The 26108-nt window shown below is 39.9% G+C and overlaps 1 protein-coding gene across 13 annotated transcripts in view; it reads left to right on the top strand.

Annotated features, from left to right (window-relative positions):
* The window catches only part of SH3D19 (SH3 domain containing 19), a 232464-nt gene that overhangs the window by 144990 nt on the left and 61366 nt on the right, over positions 1-26108 (top strand). For 10 of the 13 annotated variants that reach the window (XM_055111910.2, XM_055111913.2, XM_034959247.4 and 7 more), the window contains exon 3: positions 20410-20450. The exons of the other annotated variants lie outside the window; for them this stretch is intronic. Coding sequence is in view for 7 of the 10 variants with exons in the window: in XM_034959247.4 (XP_034815138.3) it covers positions 20410-20450 (41 nt within the window). In the remaining 3 variants the exon portion in view is untranslated. The remainder of the gene's footprint in view (positions 1-20409; positions 20451-26108) is intronic. 13 annotated transcript variants of the gene reach the window in all.

Raw genomic sequence — 26108 nt, 5'->3', positions numbered from 1 at the left:
ATAAGCCAGCATCTGCATAAACACCTTGATCCAGGCGGTATTTGCTCTTATACATTTGTGCTATCCCTTCGTGCTTGGAGAAGCACACTATTGTTACATATGCCTGCTTTGTATGAACTGGTAAAGTCTGGAGTTGATAGGAACTGTTGAGTAGTCCCACAGGCCTCTGTCATAGTGGCAAAATATTACCTTTGGCTACCTGAAGAAAAGATACAGATTTGGTCCTCTCTTTTCACTAGTGCTAATTTTTCCACACAGTGATCAACTTCCTTTAGGGAAGCTCATTGCATTTCTTTGAGCATAACCTAATCTCCTCTCATTCTGAATGCAGGATGTCTTCTTTGCCCTCTAACTCAAAGTAGGAAAAGATAGGCCACTCAGAAGTAAAATAGCTAATGGTAAAAGCATGATAAACTGTTAGGATACTTCCTGGTGGCCTTGGGTTTCAAAGCTTTTACCCATCACTCTGGAAACAACTCCTGTAATTGTTCCTCTTGTAGATTCTCTAGGCCTGCATTTCAGTGTTTAGTTTTTTTCCATAGCTTTGAACGATGAGGTGGTGATGCACTGCTACTAAATCTTATCTCATGCATCCCTGAGAACTGCCTCCCAAGCCTCCAATCTCAGCTGAAGGAAAGGCACCTATGGCCAGGTTTCCACATGGTCCTACCCCATTTGGCCATAGCTGATAGAACTCTATCCTATAAGGTGTGCTAATCAAGTTTTTTCTCATGAAAGTTTAAACTAAAAGAGCTGACAGCCATGGTTTCTGGAGGTTTAAAATTATTTAGATTTGGGCTTGGTAGGATATGCATGCTGATGAACACTGGCCAGGTATGCCAGTGAATGAGCAGGGAGTTCAAGAGAAGAAGACTGCAAAAACTGAAGCAGAGGTGATGTGGTCCCAAAGAGAAAGTGAGGAAGAATGAGAGCATGCACGAGAAGCTGCCTTGTTTCCCAGCACTGCCCAAAGTTTAGCTGCACTTCCTGTTCATACCCATTCCCAGGATACCTTTGTATGCTCATAATAAAAACCCCTTTAATTTAATTCAAGTTTAAAGGGGTTTCAGTTGTTTTAACCTCACAAGTCAATGCAATACCATTAGAAGAAATAATGATAACAATACTGTAATTTAGAAATGAAAGTCACATACCTAACATACTCATGTTGGTTTTAGGACTACCAAAACTATAGCCTTGATTCTAGAATTTATTTCCATATAGATTAGGGTGCCATGAATATATTGAGAAAATAGAGTAAGGTAGTACTTTACAGTATTTATGGAGAAACAAAAGCCATGCCATATAATATGTTGTATGAAGAGGGAAGTGTATTGCTTGTCTTATGAACACTGACATCAGATCTATGCCAGTGAGTAATAGAAGACTTTATTGTTTTGTCTTCTTTCATCAACAAAAGGCAAAACACACACAGACACACACACACAAAAAAAACCTTCTTTAATGTAGGATTTTCTGAAACAACACAAAATACAGCCAGACCTATAAATATCCTATCATTTATTTGTATATACTCCCTGACATGTTATATTTTGTGAATAAATCCCAGGAGTGATAAAAGTCTTAAATCATTTTCTGATACTATTTAAGATTCTGCCCCCTTTCCTCCACCGTTGCTTCTGATTTAACTCTTCCAGCCATGGGATGTTCAGTGAAAGAAGACAGTTCTTAAGGTTCTTTGGTAATTAAATCACAATTCTCACCTAATGTGTTTTGTGTGTGTGTGTGTGTTTTCCTCTCAACAGTCAACTGTATGTGAACTTTTTGTGAGATAGTGAAGCACAGTAGCAGAGAACTCTGGCCCTGCCTAGAGTCAGACTGTCCAAGTTCCAGTCCTGACTTCACCATTTACCAGCTATGAGTCCTTTGACATTTAAATTATGTAAACTTTTTTTCATCTCTAAAACTGGGATGATAACAGTACCTTCTTGTACGGGTGGATGTGTGGATTAAGTGAGTTAAAAGATGTAAAACCATTAGTGTAGGTCAATTAGATTAGCTATTTCTTTATTATTATTGGAATGGATTAAATATCAAGTCCAGCTCCCTTACTGCAGTTGGATTAAGTAATTGATTCTTATTAAATGAATTTAAATTGGAATCTTGGAGTGTTTTAAGTTTCATATTTTAAAAATTTTAGACCTAGTGGGTAGAATAGAGATCATCCAATCCAATAATGTCATGTTACAGATAAGGAAACTGACATGTGATTATACTCATGGAGTGAGTAAAGGCAGAGCTGAAACTGGGCTTGTCAGACCCCCAGACTCCTCACACAGTTCACGCTCTGTCTGACAACCATCAGGGGTATGGTCCTACATTCTCTGTGTCTCCAAGAATTCACTGATAGCCTAAAACAAACAGATGCTTTATGTACAAAGACAGGAATGCCAGCAAACAATCTTCAAGTGTAGCAGAAGATGTGAAGATTGAAGCAGAGATGATGTGGTTTCAGAGAGAAAGGAAGAATGAGAGCTTGCACAAAAAGCCGCCGTGTTTCCCAGCACTGCACAAAGTTCAGCTGTACTTCCTGTTTGTACAAATTCCCAGGATACCTTTGTATGCTCACCTCTTCCCTCTTCTCTTTGGCCTTCTATTTGCGTAAAGAACAGACTTGGCCGGGCACCCTTGGCTCATGCCTGTAATCCCAGTACTTTGGGAGGCTGAGGTGGGTGGATCACCTGAAGTCAGGAGTTCGAGACCAGCCCGGCCAACATGGTGAAACCCTGTCTCTATTAAAAATGTAAAAATTAGCCAGGTGTGGTGGTGCGCACCTGTAATCCCGGCTACTCGAGAGACTGAGGCAGGAGAATCACTTGAACCCAGGAGGCAGAGGTTGCAGTGAGCCGAGATCACACCACTGCACTCCAGCTTGGGTGACAAAGTGAGACTCTGTCTCAAAAAAAGAAAAAAAGAACAGACTTGATCTCAGTATTTAAATAAGGTACTGCTATATTTCTTTAAATAATGATTGTTAAAAATATCACCTTTGAGTTTCCCATAGATTTGTTCTGCTTAAGCCTGAGGCAAAACAACAACTTTAGTTTATGTAGGCCTGATGTTGGAAAGATCATGATTTTAAAAATAACACCTCCATGAAACATTGATGAATCCATATTTGACATCAAATGGCAGATGTACTGGAGTTCCTGCACTATGTTATGTTTTGAAAGTGAGATTCACTTACATTCAAAAGATATTTATTGTGTGTGAAAAGCATTTTGCTAGACACTGAGGTAGTTTATACTAAATGTAAAGACTTGGAACCCTAAAAAATAAATCTACAGAAATCTTTCTTCACCCTGATTTACTATGTAAACCCTATTAAGAGTTAGCAGTCTTCCTGCCTTCTGAATTTTTCTTCCTTTTACTAGTACTTCTTTGTAAAATACCAACCCAAATATTCTGTCTTTGTATGGAGCTAGTCAAAGTGGTGAGTCCTGTGAATGGGCCTACTTGACCTCACTCCTCGATTTGGACATGACTTTACCTTAAGAAAATATTTAGGTTTTGACATCATTTTTGCTAACAATACTGTCACTCAGTGTTTACAGTTCAGTGTTATGCTAATTCATGTAGGGTTTTTTTTCTATTACTTTCTATAAACCTCTTACAAATAAAACATGGAGAAGTAGAATTTATACCAGACTAGTTTAAAAACACATTGTGACAAATATAACATATTAATGTAAGATGAGAATAGTAGGGAAAACAGTGTGGGGTATGTGACAACTTTCTTCACAACTATTCTGGAAATCTAAAACTAATTTACAATTAAAAGTTTATTTAAAAAAAAAATCCTCCCCCAAAAACATACACACAAAATTATTATGATGAAATAAATTGCAGCAATTTAATATTAGCATGGTGACCAGCTTTTATTCTGTTCCCCTAAATAATATAAAATAAAATGATCAAGGCTGAATTATTTCAGTAAGAGAAACGTCATTATTCTTATAGAAAGTCCTGGTTTGAAAACAAACATTTCTAACAGCAGGTTAGAATTAGAAGGGAATACAAGTACAAAGTCTTGGTGTTAAAATTTTAAAACTAGGATTAAAGTTATTATTTGAAACATTTTGATTTCTCAGGGACAAAAACAAACCAAAGACAGTTCCTTGGCATACTTTTATCTAGAGCACAAATGACCTTTATAAGTTGGTGGGGCTGGCATCCCCACCTGAGGGCAGTGGTTCATTTTTGTATCTCCAGCCATGGTCCGTAATCATGAGGTTATCAGTGATCAGTGAGTGTTTCCTGAATTTAGTGGCAAGGAAACATTTTCACTTGAAATAAAAATAACAGAGAATCTGAGGACCTCTAGACGTTTATTCCTTTTTGAAGCTGCTTGCAAAAATAAATAAGCTAAAGAAAACCTTTCTGGTTAGGTTCTGTGCATTGGTGATCTTCACACTGTTGACTTCTCAGGCTGCTGAAAGTCATCCAGTAGCCCCAATCCCCACTGCCAAGGATTGTTCCGTGTCAGCTGACTCTTCCTGGGAAAAGGCTGGTGGCGATAATGGGGTCAGTGGCACCGATGCTGCGATTGCTGGGGGTCCTGTCATGGGAATTCCACCTGTCTTTTTCAGACCTTTGGTGTTAGGACTGTGGCCTGTGGGAATGAGGTGGGATTAGGAGTCAAGCTTGGAAGTGAGTCTTAGATCCTAACCCCACCACCAACAGTCACATTTCTCTTTCCTCGTTTGTCTCCATCTCCTCTCCCCCTTCAATCCCCCAGCATTCTTGAAATTTTAGGCAGCATTCCAAATAGCCTCTGACATAGTTCAACTTAGACCGAAACAGTTGTATAATCTCTCCTGGGAAAATTGAAGCCCCAGTGTTAATGGTCAGAATATTTGTCTGGAAGCAAAATGTCCAACTTTATCACACTAGTTTTGGGTGTTTAGAAGGGCCCTCATGCTCTGTTATTCCATTAATAAAATATAAATACTTGCTACCTAAATAGATGGAACCTAAAGGTAGTGGGATTACTAAAGACTGTATCTTGTGTTTTGAAAGTAAGGTTGTTAAAAAGAAGTCTGTCTGTCTGTCTGCCTACCTACCTGTCCCTCCATCTATCCATTCACACCTTCATTTCGGTTGATTCCTATCATTAGGAATTTTTCCAACAAGAAGGGCCATGACGCAAGAAACAGTTGGCATATCTTACAGACATTCTTATGGTGACATAGATATTGGTTAGAGGTATGAGGAGGATCATCTTTAGTGCAACTAAAAGTTGGAATTAGTACTGGACTGTAGTGCCACACCAGTTCTAAAAATGCCAGCACTGGACTAGCTAGGAGCTTGAGGAGTGACTCTGGCTTTGGCTGCTACAGAAAAGCAGATGTTACTATTCATGTATGCATAGTCTTGCCACTAAGAATCTATTTTATTATTATTTTGAGACGGAGTCTTGCTCTGTCGCCTAGGCTGGCATTCAGTGGCGCGATCTCGGCTCACAGCAACCTCCGCCTCCTGAGTTCAAGCGATTCTCCTGCCTCAGCTTCCCTAGTAGCTAGGACTACAGGTGTGTGCCATCACGCCCGGCTAATTTTTTGTATTTTTAGTAGAGACAGGGTTTCACCGTGTTAACCAGGATGGTCTCGATCTCCTGACCTCGTGATCCACCTGCCTCGGCCTCCTAAAGTGCTGGGATTACAGGCGTGAGCTACCACACTCGGCCTTATTGTTATTATCATTCTTTTCTTTTTCTTTTTTTTTTGAGATGGAGTTTTGCTCTTACCGCCCAGGCTAGAGTCCAGTGGGGCAATCTCGGCTCACTGTAACCTCTGCCTCCCAAGTTCAAGCAAATCTCCTGTCTCAACCTCTCCATTATCTGAGATTACAGGTGGCCGCCACCATGCCTGGCTAATTTTTGTATTTTTAGTAGAGACAGAGTTTCGCCATGTTGGCCCAGGCTGGTCTCGAACTCCTGACCTCAGGTGATCCACCCGCCTCGGCCTCCCAAAGTGCTGAGATTATAGGCATGAGCCACTGTGCCCGGCCTATTTTATTATTTTTTAAAGTTTGATTATACTTTACCCTCTCCTTTAGTTGTATTTCATTGAAATTGGCATTCATGATTAGTTCTATATTTGTGATACTATTTTTTAAAGACTCCAGATGTTCCTAGGTGGTTCCTCATTTTCTAATCTGTATTAAAATTGCCTGTTTAAAAAATTGTTTACTTCTCTGTCTTCTGTACTTAACTGTAATCTCTTTGAATAGAGGGACTCATCTTGTTTTACTTTTGTCCTCAGCACCTAGGAAAATTGCTGGAACGTAGAAAACACTCGGGAAATAATAGCTAAATTAATGCTTTTAAAATTCTAAATGTTATATGGATTTAATTTGATTAACACCCTGTATTTTTATTTTGTGCTGGAGCAATAGGGGTATGGGAAATACAGAGATTTGAAGTTGTATGCATGCTGTAATTCATTTTTGTTATTCACATCAGGATTCTGGGGGATTTTCAGCCCTGTAATGGCATCTACATGTGACTTTGAACTCAGCCTGCTGTTTCCAGAAAGTGATTGATTGGCTGGTGGTTTGGCTGTAATCTTCATTATTTAGAGGTCATGAATTTGACATGAACCAGTGAATTTATTTTGTTTTGTTTGTTTGCTATAGCAATTTTTAAAAATAGCACACAATTTATTAAAGTAATTATAAAGCTTGAAAAATTCAGAGACACAGGTAGATGACAAATCATTCATAATTCTTTACCTCTTAGAATCAACTATTGTTAACATCTGGGGCCTGTGCAGTGGTATGCTGATAAATGTGAGCAACTCGCTCTCTGAGCGTAATTCCAGTATGAATGTTGGTTGATATGTTTGTTTATATTAATGAGTAAGATAAACGTGAAACAAAATATGTGTCAAAAACCAAAACCAATATATATGTCAGAGTTTCTATTCATTTGTCAATTGCATGAGCAACCTCTTTGCTGATTCAGATGATAGTTTTCAAACTGGAAGAATGTTTCCTCAGTTTTTTTGTTCTTGTCGTAATGTAACAGCTCCACATATAACATGCTTTTAGGTTGAACGTGCATTATTACTAACATTTTCTTTGTCACTTTCTTAAGTTTAGACAGTCAATAAAATGATAAATTAAACCCTAATTTGCCAGTTTTGTGGGATAAATATTCCACCATGGCCAATTTAAAGCTACCAATATGATACCACTGGTGATAGATTGGGAAGAGATGCACAGTAGCACGTCATTAGCAGTAGTAAAATTTAAGAAAATAATTAGGAAATGATGAACCTTTAATATTAGCTTTACTTTAATTGTAAGTTTGTATAACTTAATTTTTAATAATGGTTATATTTAACAACTGGCTTGCAAAATTTCTGAAAATTCAATTGTCAGCTCACATGAGCTGGCTCCAGCACATCACTGGGTAGATGCGTTCTCACTTTTTTTGTATAAATGTAATTATACAAATATGTGTGTGGGGTGTGTGTGTATGTGTATGTATGTATGTGTGTATGTATGTATGTATGTGTTAGTCCATTCAGGCTGCTATAACAAAATACTATAGACCAGGTGGCTTATAAATGACAAACAAACAAAAAAATCCACACTTCTCGAGGCTGGGAAGTTCAAGATAAGACACCAGCAGACTCCCTGTCTAATAAGGGCTTGCAGTCTGGTTCATAGACAGTATCTTCTTGCTGTTTCCTCTTATGGCAGAAAGGCAAGGGATCTCTCTGGGGCCTCTTTTATGAGAACATTAATCCCATTCATAAGGGCTCTACCCTTATGACCTAATCACTTCCCAAAGGTCACATCTCCTGGTACCAAAACCTTGGGGGTTAGGATTTCAATGTATGAATTTGATGGGGATACAAACATTCAGACCATAGCAAAATAAATATATATTTTTTAAAGTAAGATTTTACAAATAACATTGGGATTATACTATTTCGTAGTTTGGGGACTTGTTTTCCTTGTAGACATGGATTCCGGTGTCATTTGGTCATGCATGCTCTTTTGCTTTGGCACGGTCTGCACTTCGGGCCCTTTCACAGTGCGTGTAGCTGGTCACAAGGGGAGGCTAGATGAGAATAGCTGAATAAAATGCTTCCAGTGTGGCAGGAAAGAAGAGGGAATGAATGGGGATGGGGCAGCCTATGCCCCCTGTGCAGCAGGCGAGTTATTTCAAAGTATGCTGCCAAATGAGCTTTATCATTTCCCAGGCAGAGTCCTTACTTTGAGACTATTTGGAACCTTGCTCTGTCCACCCACAATATTATGCCCCATCCTTTGTTCTGCTGAACTCCATACCTGCCATTTTCTACTACATTCTCTGCTGTACCTTCTTGGATCTCTCCTGTCTGCTTCTTTAAACTGAGGCTGATAAAAGGCACATTTCCTCTCTGTGAATCTTTTTAAATATCCTGAAAACAGAACTGTTTGTTTGGGGACAGTTGTACTCAGACTCAGAGTCTATAGTCCTAATGAACAGTCAGTCATTCCCCTTAAATGATGGTATCCTCAGATACATAATATATTAATAATATCCTAAAACATACTTCTTTGTGGGCTCCCAAATCTAGAAGTTTACTGTATCTTTTGGGTAATTTCATGTAACTATTGGTATTTATAATTTTAAATCACTTTAATGTCCTTCGGCTACCAAATATGTTCTTGATATCTAATGGGAAAGTTCTCCAGTGGCTTTGCAGAAAAAAAAAAAAAAGATGTTAGCTGGTGGGAAGGCTGCTAGCCCTGCTTGTGTCATGGAGAAATTGTTGAATATTTAGAGTAAAGGTTTTGTGCCTACCCACTGCTGAAGTTTCTGTTGCAATTTCCAGAGAAGAACAAATCTTTGATTGTTAAGAATGAATTCAGCTGTTTCCACGTTGTGTTTATATTCTTGGTTAAAGCCTTCAGCTTTATAACAGTAACTCCTTAAGAGCTGCCTATTTTTGAAAGACTCAGTTAAATGAGTGTTTAAAATGTTTTTTTAATTGGTAATTAAATAATTTATGCATTTTTATGAATTTACATTGTTTTGCCGTTATGTATATATTTGTTGCTTCATTATTATTTTCTCAACCATTGATTGAGTGTATTTTATTTTGGCTTAGACATCACTAGATATTTGGTGAAAAGCTAGAAATGTAATGATGTAGGAGCCTCTAAAGGGTCAAAGGAAGGCTTAGCTAACCTAAAACCTTTGATCAAGTGATACAAAGCTAAGAAATGGGTGGCTAGGGCATTCACATTTGAAAGATATGTATATATTTTTATATATAAAGATAAATATATATATTTTTATATATATTTTATATAATATATATTTTATATAATATATATTTTATATAATATATTATATAATATATAATATATGATATATATTTTATATAAAATATATTATATAATATATTTTATATATTATATAATTTTTATATAATATATTTTATATATTATATAATTTTTATATAATATATTTTATATATTATATAATTTTTATATAATATAATTTTATATTTTATATAAAATTATATTTTATATAATATATATTTTTATATTTTATATATATATATATTTTTGAGACAGAGTCTCGCTGTGTCACCCAGGCTGGAGTGCAGTGGTGTGATCTCGGCTCCCTGCAACCTCCACCTCTCGGGTTCAAGTGATTCTTCTGCCTCAGCCTCCTGAGTAGCTGGGACTACAGGCATGTGCCACCACGCCTGGCTTATTTTTTGTATTTTTTGTAGAGATGGGGTTTCACCATGTTAGCCAGGATTGTCTCGATCTGCTAACCTCGTGATTCGCCCGCCTCGGCCTCCCAAAGTGCTGGGATTACAGGCGTGAGCCACCGCACCTGGCCTGAAAGATACATTTTTTAAAGTTATCTGATGTGGAAAAAATCTTACAGTGTCACAACAATTTAAATAATTTATGTATTTTTATTAATAACATTCAAATTTTGCTTTTTAAAAAAAGTATCTGCCTCACTATTTCACATAAAGCCTTGGCTTCAAACTGACCTAATTTCTAGGTTTTTAGAAATGTCATTTAATTAATATTTTGATCATTTTCAGATGCTTAAAATATGTATTTGTTTTTACTTTTAAAATGACCACTATTATCCCTTATAGTAGTTTTATTTTAATCGCATAAAGAATGGAGAGAGACAAAATCGTGTTTCTCACCTTTTTTCTTTCCCTTCTGCCTTCTAAACACACTGATTTTTCGTATGTTTTGGAATTAATAGTAGGGTTTTATTTTTCACAGGAGAATATTGCAGTGGTTAATTGAGATGAATATGCTCTCGTTTGAAAATATCACATGTTGAGGTTAAGGCTCTTCCCAAATAGTCACATGCATGCACACACCCCCTTGTTTGTAACATTTGTTGCTAACCCAGTTCCAAATATTAGCTGCTTCTGGAACATTTGAATTTTTGTGCTGATTTTGATTGCCACATCATCAGTAGATATTAGACACCCATGCCGTGCAACTATCCCTTCTGACGAATTCAAAGTAAATTAGAAGGCTGGGTGTGGTGAATTGTGCTGCTATAACTATGCATGTGCAAGTATCTTTTCGGTATAATGACTTATTTTACCCTAAGGTGCCCAGCACAATGCCCGGAATAGCATAGGCATTAGATGTCTTGGTTGAAAATTAAGATTAACTCTTTTTTTTTTGAGATCGTCTTGCTCTGTCACCCAGGCTGGAGTGTAGTGTGTGATACCTAGGTAGATACCCAGGAGTGGGATTGCTGGATCAAATGGTGGTTCTACTTTTAGTTCTTTAAGGAATCTCCACACTGTTTTCCATAGTGGCTGTACTAGTTTACATTCCCACTAGCAGTGTCAAAGTGTTCCCTTTTCACTGCATCCATACCAACATCTATTAATATTTTTTGATTTTTTTATTATGGCCATTCTTGCAGAAGTAGAGGGGTATCACATTGTGGTTTTGATTTGCATTTCTCTGATAATTAATGATGTCGGGCATTTTTCATATGTTTGTTAGCCATTTATATATCTTCCTTTGAGAATTGTCTATTCATGCCCTTAGCCTAATTGTTGATGGGATTGTTTGTTTTTTACTTGCTGACTTGTTTGAGTTCCTTGTAAATTCTGGATATTAGTCCTTTGTTGGATGTATAGATTGTGAAGATTTTCTCCCACTCTGTGGGTTGTTTACTCTGCTGATTATTTGTTTTGCTGTGCAGAAGCTTTTTAGTTTAATTAAGTCCCATCAAGAAAATTAGATTATATGTTCTGATGAGAACCAGCATACTGGAGTATTCAGTATATGTTTAGTTAAAAAAAAAAACTAATACTATAAATAGCAGATTTTTCTAGGTAGTGATAAGCTAGTATCTTTTCCCCTTCCCTTTTCTCCCTGAGAATTTTTTCATCTCTGGACAGAGGGCTTTTTCTTGGTGTTTTATGTTTTGTTTGTTTGTTTTTGAGACAGGGTCTTTCTCTGTTGCCCAGGCTGGGCTGTGGTGGTGCCATCCTGGCCCACTGCAGCCTCGAATTCCCAGGCTCAAGCCATCCCCCTGCCTCAGCATCCCAAGTAACTGGAACTACAGGCAGGCACGCACCACCACATCCAGTTAATTTTTTTTATTTTTTGTAGAGATAAGGGTCTCACTATGTTGCCCAGATTTGTTTCTTATTATATGTATAGACTCTAAATATGGACCTTGATGGACCTGCCTTTGATGTTCCTTTTTTGATATGACCAAATGATTCCTGTTTGAATTTCCACCCAGCTTCCTGTGTCCTACTTTCTCTTGCCAGGCAGTGTCCCCTGCCAGTCTCATGTCTGTGGCAGCAGCTTATACCAGGTTTTCCCCAAACGTTCATAAGGAAGTGTCCGAAGGGATGTGTCACCCCTTTGCATATATATAGTTTTTGAAACCAGGATGACCGGTTTGAGAAAATTCTTTTTTTTTTTTTTTTTAAGAACTTCTCTTACATCTTTTAAAGTCATTGTTAAGTAGGGTGTAACTGGATGAGTCAGTTGTTTTTCAGAAACTTTTTCTTTACATATGATCTAAAGTATTTTATGGCATGGAATCTGAGCATGTCAAGAGGACTTCTTAAATTGCCTTAATTTTTTAAAATTTGCTGTAATTATTTTTTTAATTTAGGATTTATGTGCAACATCATTCCAACATGTCCAACATGTATATGGCCTGAGAAGGAGATTATATTCTAATAGAGGAACTAATATGTTAAAACACCTCTCTGATAAAAGATTAAAAATATATATAAATGTTCTAATTTTAAGAAAAGCAGAAATTCAAATCATAAGCTCTTTTCTTATCCACAGGCTTCTCACTAGACCATGAGCACCTATGAGCACCTATGGGCAGGGGCCATGTCCTAGTTAATCTTCTTTCCTTGGTGCCCAGCACAATGCCTGGAATAACATAGGCATTAGGTTTCTTGCTTGAAAATTAAGGTTAACTCTTTTTTTCTTTTTCTTTTCTTTTCTTTTTTTTTTTTTGAGACAGAGTCTCTCTCTGTCCACCAGGCTGGAGTGCAGTGGGGCGATCTGGGCTCACTGCACGCTCCGCCTGCTGGATTCACACCATTCTCCTGCCTCAGCCTCCCGAGTAGCTGGGACTACAGGCACCCGCCATCATGCCCGGCTAATTTTTTTCGTATTTTTAATAGAGACGAGGTTTCACCATGTTAGCCAGGATGGTCTCCATCTCCTGACCTCGTGATCCACCCACCTCAGCCTCCCAAAGCACTGGGAATATAGGCGTGAGCCACCGCGCCCAACCTTTTTTTTTTTTTTTTAAGATGGTCTTCCTTTGTCGCCTAGGCTGGAGTGCAGTGCACGATCTTGGCTCACTGCAACCTCTGCCTCTCAGGTTCAAGTGATTCTCATGCCTCAGCCTACCGGGTAGCTGGGATTACAGGCAGGTGCCACCACACCTGGCTAATTTTTGTATTTTTTGTTTCACCACATTGGCTAGGCTGGTCTTGAACTCCTGACCTGTGGCAATCCACCTGCCTCAGCCTCCCAAAGTGCTGGGATTAAAGGTGTGAGCCTCCATGCCCAGCTGAAAATTAAGGTTAACTCTTAACAGTTAGATGCACATTAATCGTTTGACGAAAAATGAAGAAATCATCAGCTAATAAGACAAAAGTTTAGCCAGGCACGGTGGCTCATGCCTGTGATCCCAGCACTTTAGGAGGCTGAGGTAGGCAGATCACCTGAGGTCAGGAGTTCGAGACCAGCCTGACCAACATGGTGAAACCCCATCTCTACTAAATTTACAAAAAATTAGCTGGGCGTTGTGGCGGGCACCTGTAATCCCAGCTACTCGGGAGGCTGAGGCAGGAGAATTGAAAAAGACAAAAGTTTGAAAAATCAGTCTGTAGTTGTTGTGGATGCTTGAAACTGAAACTACCATATATTTGTCTATATTTTATCGCTTATTTTTTTCCTGGCATTTAATAGACACCTCTTTAGACCTATGCTATCCTTTTTATGCCTTTTACCAACAAATAACTCCTAATCATAAAAATTAATCCTACTGGCTGGGGGCGGTGGCTCATGCCTGTAATCCCAGCACTTTGGGAGGCCGTGGTGGGTGGATCACTTGAGGTCAGGAGTGTAAGACCAGCCTGGCCAACTGGTGAAACCCCATCTCTACTAAAAATACAAAAAAACTAGCTGGGCGTGGTGGCGGGCACCTGTAATCCAAGCTACTTGGGAGGCTGAGGCAGGAGAATCGCTAAAACCCAGGAGGCAGAGGTTGCAGTAAGCCGAGATCATGCCACTGCACTCCAGCATGGGTGACAGAGCTGAGTGACCAAAAAAAAAAAAAAAAAAATTAATCCTACTATACTGCTACACATCTAGAAAAGAGAGGATTAGATTTTAGCCCTTTTTGTCTTTTTAGGTTTTCTATATAAACTCTTTCTATAGATCACTTAGATTGACTGTGAAGGAAAGATATAACCCCAGAAAAGTTTTATTCTGGTTATTAATTCCTTAGTTCATTCAATAGGTGTCCATTGAACACAATTATACATCAGACCCACAGTTCTTAATCTTTCTGTGTTCACATTTGAAGGGGTTAGATTCTGAGCTCATATGTTGCAGTAAATGCTACATTTCTTAGGTGCTGGGTTGACATGCACCATACCTCTTCCCAAACCAAGTTGTATCTGTTCCATGTCATGTAACATAACCCACTCAGACAAGTTCCATCTTAGTAAAATCACTGTATGTTACTGTATGTTATTGTATATTACACATGGTTTCAAATTTAGCAGCATACCAGTGAAGACTTTGTGCTGCTTGTTGCTTAGGAACTACCAGAGTCTTAACTTACGAAGAGACAGGTTCTAAAGAAAGTGTATAATGAGAAAACCAAATATGCAGAATTACTTCCAAAATTCTGTTAATTGATACTAAAAGTACAGTATTTATTGCCAATTTCAAGTGCCATGTTGAAGTACCATCTCTAAATAAGGTCAACCTGGCTAGTTTTCCATTAGAAGTGAGTGCTGTTCTTTAGTGAACACCAAATGCTCATCAAGATGACTTTTTATATTAAAAAAAAAAACCTATTTTAAACATTAGACCAGACACTTTTGATAAGATGTGGATACAGTGAGATGTAACTGGCAACTGAGTCCAACTAAACAAAACCAGCAGCAAAATTATCCCTGGGGATTTGCTTATTAAGTGGATTATAGGTGGAATAACTAGTACTATTTAAATTACAATATTTCTTTCTCTCTATGAGTAGAATTGAGTTCACATTAGTCCAGTAGTGGGCACATGTTACATGATACATTCTTTCTCCTTGAGAAGCTTGCAGTCTAGTTAGAGAGTCAAGACAGGAATGTGTGATTTAAAAAAAAAAAAAAAGAAGAATTGGGAAGGACAAGGCAACATATTCTGATTTTTAAACTGGCTGTAGTTATAAAGAACATAATTAAAAGTCTTTTCCAAGATCTTTGAACTTTTTTGTGGGATTTGTTTTTTAATAGAGTTAAATATGAAACTAAATATACATAGCTACTTGATCAGCATGCCGATTTCCTGGGAAACATCCTGAGAAGGATGACCTAAAGGAACAGAGGTCTGTGTTTTCAATGGGGGAAATATAGCGTTCACAAAGGCTTGTAGGTTTGTTTTGTTCTCTTGGTTTTGTTATTGCTTTGGCTTCATAGGAAATTGGGTATATGAGAAGTATGTGTTGTGAAACTCAGAATGATTGTAAATGGTAAATAATAATTTCAGCAGAAATGCAAATCATTTAAATTTATAAGGTAGGGTTATAATAACTATAGGTTAACCCACTGGTGATGGCAGGATAGTCCCAAAAATTTCAGCCATATATATTGTGAACAACAGAAATGTTTATATTGGAAAATGGGTAGGAAATTTAACATATCTTGAGACTCTGATACGTGCCCAGTACTATGATATATATTTCACAGAGTTTTCTTATTCAGTCTTAGCAACAAGCCAAAAGATAGGCACTAGTATCCTCATATTACAGATAAGGAAACAATTCCAGCAAGTAAGTAAATTGGCCAGCTCACGCAAATAAGAAAACACCTCTAGCTGACTACAGATTCTGTACTCTTGCCGGGCGCGGTGGCTCACGCCTGTAATCCCAGCACTTTGGGAGGCCGAGGCGGGCGGATCACGAGGTCAGGAGATCGAGACCATCCTGGCTAACATGGTGAAACCCCATCTCTACTAAAAATACAAAAAAATTAGCTGGTCGTGGCACCTGTAGTCCCAGCTGTGGGGAGGCTGAAGCAGGAGAATGGCGTGAACCCAGGAGGCGGAGCTTGCAGTGAGCCAAGATCATGCCACTGCACTCCAGCCTGGTGACAGAGCAAGACTCTGTATCAAAAAAAAAAAAAAAAAAAAAAAGGGCCAGGTGCGGTGGCTCACGCCTGTAATCCCAGCACTTTGGGAGGCCGAGGTGGGCAGATCACGAGGTCAGGAGATCAAGACCATCCTGGCTAACATGATGAAACCCCATCTCTACTAAAAATACAAAAAATTAGCTGGGCATGATGGCGATCGCCTGTAGTCCCAGCTACTCGGGAGGCTGAGGCAGGAGAATGGCATGAACCTGGGAGGCGAAGCTTGCAGTGAGCCGAGATTGCGCCACTGCACTCCAGCCTAGGTGACAGAGCAAGACTCCATCTCAAAAGAAAAAAAAAAGAACAGATTCTGTACTCTTCTGACAGTCATGCTGCCCCAGTGGGTATATCATGCTTTCTACTTACATGCCTTGTACAGGGGAACACCTCTTTTTAAAACCATCAGATCTTCCAGACTTATTCACTATCATGAGAACAGCACAGGAAAGACCCACCCCCATAATTCAATCACCTCCCACCAGGTTCCTCCCATGACACATGAGAATTGTGGAAGTTAAAATTCAAGATGAGATTTGGGTGGGGACACAGCCAAACCATATCATTTCACCCCTGGCCCCTCCCAAGTGTCATGTCCTCACATTTTAAAACCAATCATGCCTTCGTAAGAGTCCCCCAAAGTCTTAATTCATTTCAGTATTAACTCAAAAGTTCACAGTCCAATGTCTCATCGGAGACAAGGCATGTCCCTTCCGCCTATGAACCTGTAAAATCAAAAGCAAGTTAGTTACTTCCTAGATACAATGGGCGTACAGGCATTGGGTAAATACAGCCATTCCAAATGGGAGAAATTGGCCAAAACAAAGGGGCTACAGTCCCCATGCAAGTCTGAAATCCAGCGGGGCAGGTCAAATCTTAAAGCTCCAAAACGATCTCCTTTGACGCCAGGTCCAAAATGATCCAGGTCATGCTGATGCAAGAGGTGGGTTCCCATGGTCTGGGGCAGCTCCACCCCTGTGGCTTTGCAGGGTATAGCCTCCCTCCCAGCTGCTTTCACAGCTGGCGTTGAGTGTCTGTGGCTTTTCCAGGAGCACAGTGCAAGCTGTCAGTGGATCTACTGTTCTGGGGTCTGGAGGACAGTGGCCCTATTCTCCCAGCTCCACTAGGCGATGCCCCAGTAGGGACTCTGTGTTGGGGCTCCGACCCCACATTTCCCTTCTGCACTGCCCTATCAGAGGTTCTCCTTGAGAGCCCCACCCCTGCAGCAAACTTCTGCCTGGACATCCAGGTGTTTCCATAAATCCCCTGAAATCTAGATGGAGGTTCCCAAACCTCAATTCTTGACTTCTGTGCACTTGCACGCTCAACACCACGTGGAAGCTGCCAAGTCTTGGGGCTTGCACCCTCTGAAGCCACGGACCAAGCTCTACGTTGGCCCCTTTCAGCCACAGCTGGAGTGGCTGGGAGGCAGGGCACCAAGTCCCTAGAGTGCACACAGCAGAGGGACCCTGGGCCTAACCCATGAAACCATTTTTTTCTCCTAGGTCTCAGGGCCTGTGATGGGAGGAGCTGCCGTGAAGACCTGTGACATGCCCTGGAGACATTCTCCCCATAGTGTCTTGGGGATTAACATTTGGCCCCTTGTTACTTATGCAAGTTTCTGCAGCCATTTTGAATTTCTCCTCAGAAAATGGGATTTTCTCTTTTATCACATTGTCAGGCTGCAAATTTCCCCAACTTTTATGCTCTGCTTCCCTTATAAAATTGAATGCCTTTAAAAGAACCCAAGTGACTTTTTGAATGCTTTGCTGCTTAGAAATTTCTTCTGCCAGAGGCCCTAAATCATCTCTCTCAAGTTCAGAGTTCCACAAATCTCTAGGGCAGATGCAAAATGCCACCAGTCTCTTTGCTAAAACATAACAAGAGTCACCTTTGCTCAAGTTCCCAACAAGTTCCTCATCTCCATCTGAGAACACCTCAGCCTGGTTTTCATTATCCATATCATTATCAGCATTTTGGGCAAAGCCATTCAGCAAGTCTCTAGGAAGTTCCAAACTGTCCCACATTTTCCTGTCTTCTTCTGAACCCTCCAAACTATTCCAACCCCTGCCTGTTACCCAGTTCCAAAGTCGCTTCCACATTTTGGGGTATCTACAGCAGCACCCACTCTACTAGTACCAATTTACTGTATTAGCCTGTTTTCACACTGCTGATAAAGACATACCTGAGACTGGGCAGTTTACAAAAGAAAGTTTTGTAAACTTTCTTTTTGGACTCACAGTTCCACGTGGCTGGAGAGGCCTCACAATCACAGCAGAAGGTGAAAAGCACATCTCACAAGGCGACAGACAAGAGAATATTGTTTGTGCAAGGGAACGCCTCTTTTTAAAACCATCAGATCTCATGAGACTTATTCACTATCGTGAGAACTACACAGGAAAAACCTGCCCCCATAATTCAATCACCTCCAACCAGGTTCATCCCACGACACGGAATTGTGGGAGTTACAATTCATGATGAGATTTGGGTGGGGACACAGCCAAACCATATCACTGAGTGACTTAAAACAACAGAAACTTGGCCGGGCGTGGTGGCTCACACCTGTAATCCCAGCACTTTGGGAGGCCGAGGCGGGCAGATCACGAGGTCAGGAGATCGAGACCATCCTGGCTAGCACAGTGAAACCCTGTCTCTACTAAAAATACAAAAAATCAGCTGGGCATGATGGTGGGTGCCTGTAGTCCCAGCTGCTTGGGAGGCTGAGGCAGGAGAATGGTGTGAACCCGGGAGGCAGAGCTGGCAGTGAGCCGAGATCACACCACTGCACTCCACCCTGGGCGACAGAGCGAGACTCTGTCTAAAAATTAAAAAAACAAAAAACAAAAACAAAAACAGAAACTTACTGTCTCACAGTCTTGGAAGCTGGAAGTCTGAAATCAAGGTGTCAGCAGGGCTATGCCCCCTCTGAAACTCACAGGTGATTTCTTCCTTGCCTATTAGCTTATGGAGGTTGACCAGCAGTCTTTGGTGTACCTTGGTTTGGCTCTTCAGATGGCCATCTTCTAAGAAACCAGTTATGTTGGATTGGGGCCCATCCAACTCCAGTATGACCTTATCTTAACTAATTACATCTGTATTGACTCTATTTTCAAGTAAGATCACATTCTGAAGTCCTACTGGTAAGGACATCAACATTTCTTTTTGAGGGAGGATATGCTTCAACCTGTAACACCTTCCGTGTTCCACCCCAATCAATACATCTTCCTTCTCAAAAAAAGAAACAAAGGATGTTTTAAATTCATAGTATCATCCCTGCCAAATCAGTGGTAGTGAGCAAGGAGATTGTGATGTATTCACTAAGAGGGCTGTTACCCCTTCCATATTAAGATTGAGTATCCCTAATCCGAAATCCAGAATGCTTCAAAATTTGAAATTTTTTGAGCAGTAGTAACATAATGTTCAAAGGAAATGCTCATTATGTCATTTCAGATTTCAGATTTTTGGATTAGGGATACTTAACTGGTAAGTATACAATGCAAATATTCCAAAATAAAAAGAAATCCTAAATAATTCTGGTCCCAAGCATTTTGGATGAGGGACATTCCGCCTCTACCTTATACTAATTCTTTTTTCATGTAGCTGTTTTACAGAAAGCCTTTAAGCACTCTTTAAAAAATCAGTATTACTGTAAACAGTTGTATCTTTATATTACAGTCCTCGCTTTAAGGTATCAGAGACCTCCTAGAGCTTAATCTTTCCCTCTGTATAACACAATAGTATTGTCTTAGTCAATTTTGTGCTCCTATAATACCACAAAATGGGTAATTTATAATGAACAGAAATTTATTGGCTCATGGGTATGGAGGCTGGGAAGTCCAAGATTGAGAGGCTGGTATCTGGAGAGGGTCTTCTTGTTGCCGTGTCATCCCATGGTGAAAGGCAGAAGAGCAAGAGAGGAAGCAGGGTGTTGGGTAGGAGGGGAGAAAGGGAGAGAAAGAAGGGGGAGAGAGAGACAGGGAGTCTGGGAAGGGAGAGGGGAAAGTCTCACAAGAGTATTTTATTTTTAGGTGGTGATGTTTTAAATTCTAATCTTAAGAAGAAATGCTGTTGTTCCTTAGGTCAAATTGACTATATAGATTATGTACTTTGATGTGATATATGAAGATAGGAATTTCAGTGTCAAACACAAAAGAGCCATAAGGAATAAAGTTCTTTTGAGTGCCATGTAATGCTGTCTAATTACGAGTGGTATCCAGATTTTCACTGGAAGATACAGTATGTAAGTAGCTATGAAAGCAATTTTAAGGCAAAATTTTACTTACACTGCAAATATATTTCCCATAAAACAAATTAAAGGCAAGTTTTAAAAATTTCTTTAATTTTTGATTTTTAAAGAGGATAGGCCAGTAAATAATGTATCAAACTTGTGGCTTAGCACCATATTGAATCCCAGAAATGACTTGGCCTTATGAATGGCTCTTTTCAAAAGGATTAATGAATGTATAATAAGTTTTCTTTCTTTTTCTAGCCAAGGACCCTTGTCATCCATTAGAGCGGTAATCAAGAGATGTAAGTTTGTTTTTTCTTTCTCTGTATTTTCCTCTGTAATAATTTTAAGTGATGATTTAGATTTCCAGCAGGTGATTGTATTTGACGAATCTACAAAGAACCCAAGAGTAGCTTCTCCTAAGAGGTATTAAAGCATTTCAGACAAACAGCTACTTTTCAGCCTATATTTATTGATAAGCCGGTTTCTCAGAACTGTGTTTTTCTCTTGCAGAACAAAGCTGGGGTTTTTTTTCCTTAATCCCAAATGTGATACTATAAAGCTGTTTTTTTTTTTTTAATTTGCCTCTCTAGTTAGTTTCTGTGATCTAATATAAATTTTATGTAGCGGCCGGGTGCGGTGGCTCATGCCTGTAATCCCAGCACTTTGGGAGGCCAAGGCAGGCGGATCACGAGGTCAGGAGATCAAGACCATCCTGGCTAACACGGTGAAACCCTGACTCTACTAAAAATACCAAAAATTAGCCGGGCGTAGTGGCAGGCACCTGTAGTCCCAGCTACTTGGGAGGCTGAGGCAGGAGAATGGCGTGAACCCGGGAGGCAGAGGTTGCAGTGAGCCGAGATCGCGCCACTGCACTCCAGCCTGGGTGACAGAGCGAGACTCCGTCTCAAAAAAAAAAAAAAAAAAATTATGTAACCATTTTCTAGAGTTAGAGATATCTAACAGGTTTAAGAAATATTAAATCCTGGCAGGCACGGTGGCTCATGCCTGTAATCCCAGCACTTTTTTGGGGGCTGAGGCAGGTGGATCACCTGAGGTCAGGAGTTCCAAGACCAGCCCAACCAACATGGTGAAACCTCGTCTCTACTAAAAATACAAAAATTAGCTGGGCGTGGTGGCAGGCACCTGTAATCCCAGCTACTCGGGAGGCTGAGGCAGGAGAATGGCTTGAACCCAGGAGGTGGAGGTTGCAGTGAGCCAAGATTGTGCCACTGCACTCCAGCCTGGGCAACAAAAGCAAAACTCTGTCTCAAAGAAAAGAAAAAAGAAGTATTAAATCCTGTTCCTTTTGGTTCATTTGTTTCTACAGGTACTTTTCACAATATATTTTTTAACTGTGTAAGTGCCTATAAAGATGGGCTTATACTACCATATCAAGATAGAAGTGCTAAGAGTAGAATTCCCATCAGAAAGGAACATTTCTATTTTCTGTCCTTATCTCTTGGTTAAAACTTCAAAACTTGCTATTAGTGTGGTATTTTAACACTTTTTTAAATAAAAGGCTCTGGAAAGATCTCTTTAAAAATAGAACATGGATTACCTGTGTTAGAAAAGGATAAAGATAGGATTTTAGATGTTCTTTGCATTATTTGAGCTGAGGTTACCACCCCGAGGAGAATGTGCCCTATTTTTAGAAACATAACTTGGTTGTTTTTCCCCCTCTGATACATAGTCTCTCACTGTCGCCCAGGCTGGACTGCAGTGGCGCGATCTTGTCTCGTTGCTACCTCCACCTCCTAGGCTCAAGCAATTCTTCTGCCTCAGCCTCTTGAGTAGCTGGGATTACAGGCACCCACCACCATGCCCGGCTAATTTTTGTATTTTTAGTAGAGATGGGATTTCACCACATTGGTCAGGCTGGTCTCCTGACCTCAAGTGATTTGCCCGCCTTGGTCTCCCAAAGTGCTAGGATTACAGGTGTGAGCCACCATGCCCATTATGAATTTAGGATATTCACAGGTCATGAAGAATATGCATTTGAACAATTCCAGTGAAAATTTTACAAGCTGACAATACAGAAAAATATGCCATGTTTCCCCACTCCATTTTTTTTCTTTATTGGTGAACTATAAATATGTGGGAATGCTATGGTATAAGATGAAGAGAATTCAGATATAAAAATGAAAAATTCTTGATAGCCTTTCATGCCTTATAACCCTTGGGTTGTGGGTGGCAGGCGATGACGGGCAGAGAGATAATTTAAATACAAAATTAGGATCTAGAACTTAGGCAAGAATTTATTGGCTGGAGATATAACTTAGAGTAATCACTGTTATAAGCAAAATCCTGGAAGTAGCCAAACATGTAGGGAGAAAGTACACAGGATAGGAAAGATGAGAAGGGATAGAATCTTGGAGACACTGACGTCTGAGGACAAGCTATGCCTTCAAGAGGCATAAGGCAAAAATGCATGACCCAATGAACCCAGCCCTGCTGTGAAAGGCCTCCTTTCACTGAGTCATATCTGTGGGCTCCTGCACTTTGTTCCCTGGCTTCTTGCCTTAATTCCCTTGGATTTCAGGACTTTTTTGTTAGGGAATCACAATCTGTGCCTGACTTCCCATGGATCCCCCAAGATGGATCTTGCTCACCTAGAGGCCCCTATGCTGTGCAAGGCACAGCGAAGACATGGGCAATAAAAGCTAAAAAGGGATGGTCAGAGTAAAAAAAAAAAAAAACACAGGACACAGCTGTGTTTTAGAGGTCAAAGGAGAAGATTTTAAAAGGAACAGGTGAATCACCAATAGCTCTTAATACTAAAGCCAGGCCAAGCAAAAGGTGCTGAGAACAGCTTATTTTGTCTGGCACTTAGGAGGTCAATTGAGACCCACGAGAGAGCAGTTTCAGTAAATACTGAAGTTGGAAGCCACACTTCAATTTCAACAATGAATAGAATATGTGGAAGTTGGGGCGGCTAGGGTAGCCTACTCTTCTATGAAATTTGGTGGTGAACAGGAGAGATATGGACTGTAATTTGAGAAGGAGGCAGAGTTAAGGAAAGAGGAGATCTGACTATGCTTAGGATGAGGAAGCATGAAGACATTTGTAGGCAGCAGGGAAGCAGTCAGTGGAGGGATCAGACTGGAGCCATGAAAGAAGAGAAAACGGTGAAACAGGGCCCTAGCAGAGAGAGGAAGGAGGATATGAAACAAAGGGAAAAACCTTGCTTTGAGGTAGCTGGTGTTTTTTGGTTTTTAACTCAGTTGTCTTTTAATTCTTCTGTCAGTCGCTTTGTAAACACTAAAGAAATACTTGTATTCCTGATGTTTAGGCAAGAAGGCCAAACAGATCCTTTCATGATAACATATAAATACAGAATGAGTAACAATTGTGCCATTCCCTTTTGTTTTCTTCTTTTTGCCTATTCTATAAGAAAAAGCTGTAAATAATTTTTATCTTAGCCAGCCCATTAAAATGTGTGTGTTACTATCCCATACTCAGTCATCTAACCCTGGCAAGCGGAAAGACTTTATCCCATTGTTAAAGTGATATTCTTTAACTGGTTGTAGTTCAACTTATTTCATAATGATTCTGGTTCCAGTCAAGCCTTGGGGTCCTTTTCTTTGCATGTATTCTTGTGAATCCTGAGTATTTTTGGTAAAGTGTTTTGATGTATCCTAATTGGATACATCTAGAATTTTATGTTCTTCCTTTCATTAACTTTTTAAGAGAAAATTATTTTCTGAAATTCAGACTTAGTTAATATTGTTTACCTACCATAAGTCAGGAACTGTTTCCATACATTATAAAATAACACTGTGCATGGTAGGTGTTGACCCATTTTACATGTGGTAGTGAAACTGAGTCCCAGAAAGGTTAAGTGGCTTCACAAGGTAGAGCCAAGATACGAACCTTGTTTCCTGACTTCAAGGCCATTGAGCTTTCCACTCCACAGACATTCTTGTTATCATGTCAAATGCATCTAACTCTTATACCCTGTCCCAAACAAATGTAGTCAGTAAGTTTCTTATATTATTGTGATTTTCACTGATCTTTCATTCTTAGTTCATTGATCATTCATTCATAGTTCTATAGCAAGGGTATTTATAATTAATAATCCTTCTATGTGTTTATTTCTTCTGACATCATTTTATTGATAATTTTGAATTATTTAGATCAAGACTAGCTAGCATCCCACTTTCCTGGCTCCACACAGCGTTAAACTGCTTCAAGAAACAAACTGCTCCTAGCCTTGCTCCTAAAGGGCTGTTGGACCTGGGGTAATTCATTTAACCCCTCTGTATCTCAGTCTCCTCCTCTGTGAAGTTTGAGTAGGACGATCGCTGAGGGCCTTTCCAGGCTTGTGATCCTGCTGGAATTCGAGAAGATTCTTTATTGGTGGTAATACTGCACATCTACATCTCAACTTTAACATGAATATGTTTTGTATTTAGAATTTAACCACTTGAACTCGAAAAGTTTGAAAATAGGCCAGGCACTGTGGCTCACACCTATAATCCCAGCACTTTGGGAGGCTGAGGCGGGCGGATCACCTGAGGTCAGGAATTCGAGACCAGCCTGGCCAACATGGTGAAACCCCATCTCTACTAAAAATACAAAAATTAACCCGGCGCAGTGGTGGGCACCTGTAATCCCAGCTACTAGGAAGGATGAGGCAGGAGAATCGCTTGAACCTGGAAGGCAGAGGTTCCAGTGAGCCAAGGTCGTGCCACTGCACTCCAGCCTGGGCGACAGAGAGAGACCCCAGCTCAAAAAAAAAAAAAAGAAAAAGAAAAAGTTTGAAAATAATTCTGTAAAATGATAGGATAACTCTAACTGAAAATACTGCCTTTATTCTGTGGCATTAACCCAAAACGTACCAGACTAGCAGCTTGTGGCAGAGAGGTAAAATGGGACATGCTTATCTATATGGGCAATCTGGCAAATTCGATTTTCCTGGCAACTACAGCAAATTTGTTTAATCTGGGAAAGTGAGAATGAAATGTATAAGCAGATAGTTGAGAAATTAGCACAAAGAGCATGAGACAACACATGAAAATCTGCAGTGAAAACCAAAAGTGTTTGTAGCTATTAATCTTGTTCAGCACTGACAGAAGGTGTCAGTTTTTCCAGAAGGATCAAGAGAGAAAAGAAAGATTTCATAGATAAGTGAATGTGAAAAAAACCAGACAAGGAGAGGGGAAAGCAGTGATTCTTGAAGGATGTGCAGAAGGACATCTGTACGTACGACTGCAAGACCCCTCCATGTTCTTCAGCGGCAGTGCCACTCTGCTGCCAGGGGGCCTGCTGTGAATGACCTCTGGTGTGAACGGGCAGAATCAAGTTAAAATTGCTGATTTTAAACAATGTAGATCGACTACTGAATTACCTTTTAAGTACTATTCATACTTTAAAATCAATGCTTATTGAAGTAGCAAATTGATTTTGCAAAATAGTTTTTAGATTTTTTAAAACCGTTGTTAAAAACTGCAGACAGGCCAGGCATGTAATCCTAGGCTCATGCCTGTAATCCTAGCACTTTAGGAGGCCAAGGTGGGCGGATCACTTGAGGTCAGGAAGTCGAGACCAGTCTGGGCAGCATAGCAAAACCCCGTTTCTACAAAAGATACGAAAAGGAGCCAGGTGTGGTCGTGCATGCCTGTAGTCCCAGCTACTCAGGGGGCTGAGGCAGGAAGATCGCTTGAGCCAGGGAAGTCGAGGCTGCAGTGAGCCAATATTGTGCCACCGCACTCCAGCCTGGGTGACAGAGCAAGACCTTGTCTCAAAAAAATTTAAAAAAAAAGCCCTACAAGCGGGTTTTTCAACTGGTTATGTGTGTGGATATCCTGGTCTGCACAGACAAATCTTTGCGGCAGTATTTCTTTACTCTCTGAATCTGTGGATCATCAACTTTCCTTTTCCATTTAAGTGTGCATAGCAGGGAAAAACAGTGGTATGGCAAGACAGTCATGCTCCTGAATTCCTTTTAAAGCTTAGGC

The sequence above is a fragment of the Pan paniscus genome, chromosome 3, assembly GCF_029289425.2.
Source record: "Pan paniscus chromosome 3, NHGRI_mPanPan1-v2.0_pri, whole genome shotgun sequence".
Taxonomy (NCBI): Eukaryota; Metazoa; Chordata; class Mammalia; order Primates; family Hominidae; genus Pan; species Pan paniscus.
The sequence above is the reverse complement of the archived record's forward strand: the minus strand, read 5'-3'. Positions and strand labels throughout refer to the sequence as shown.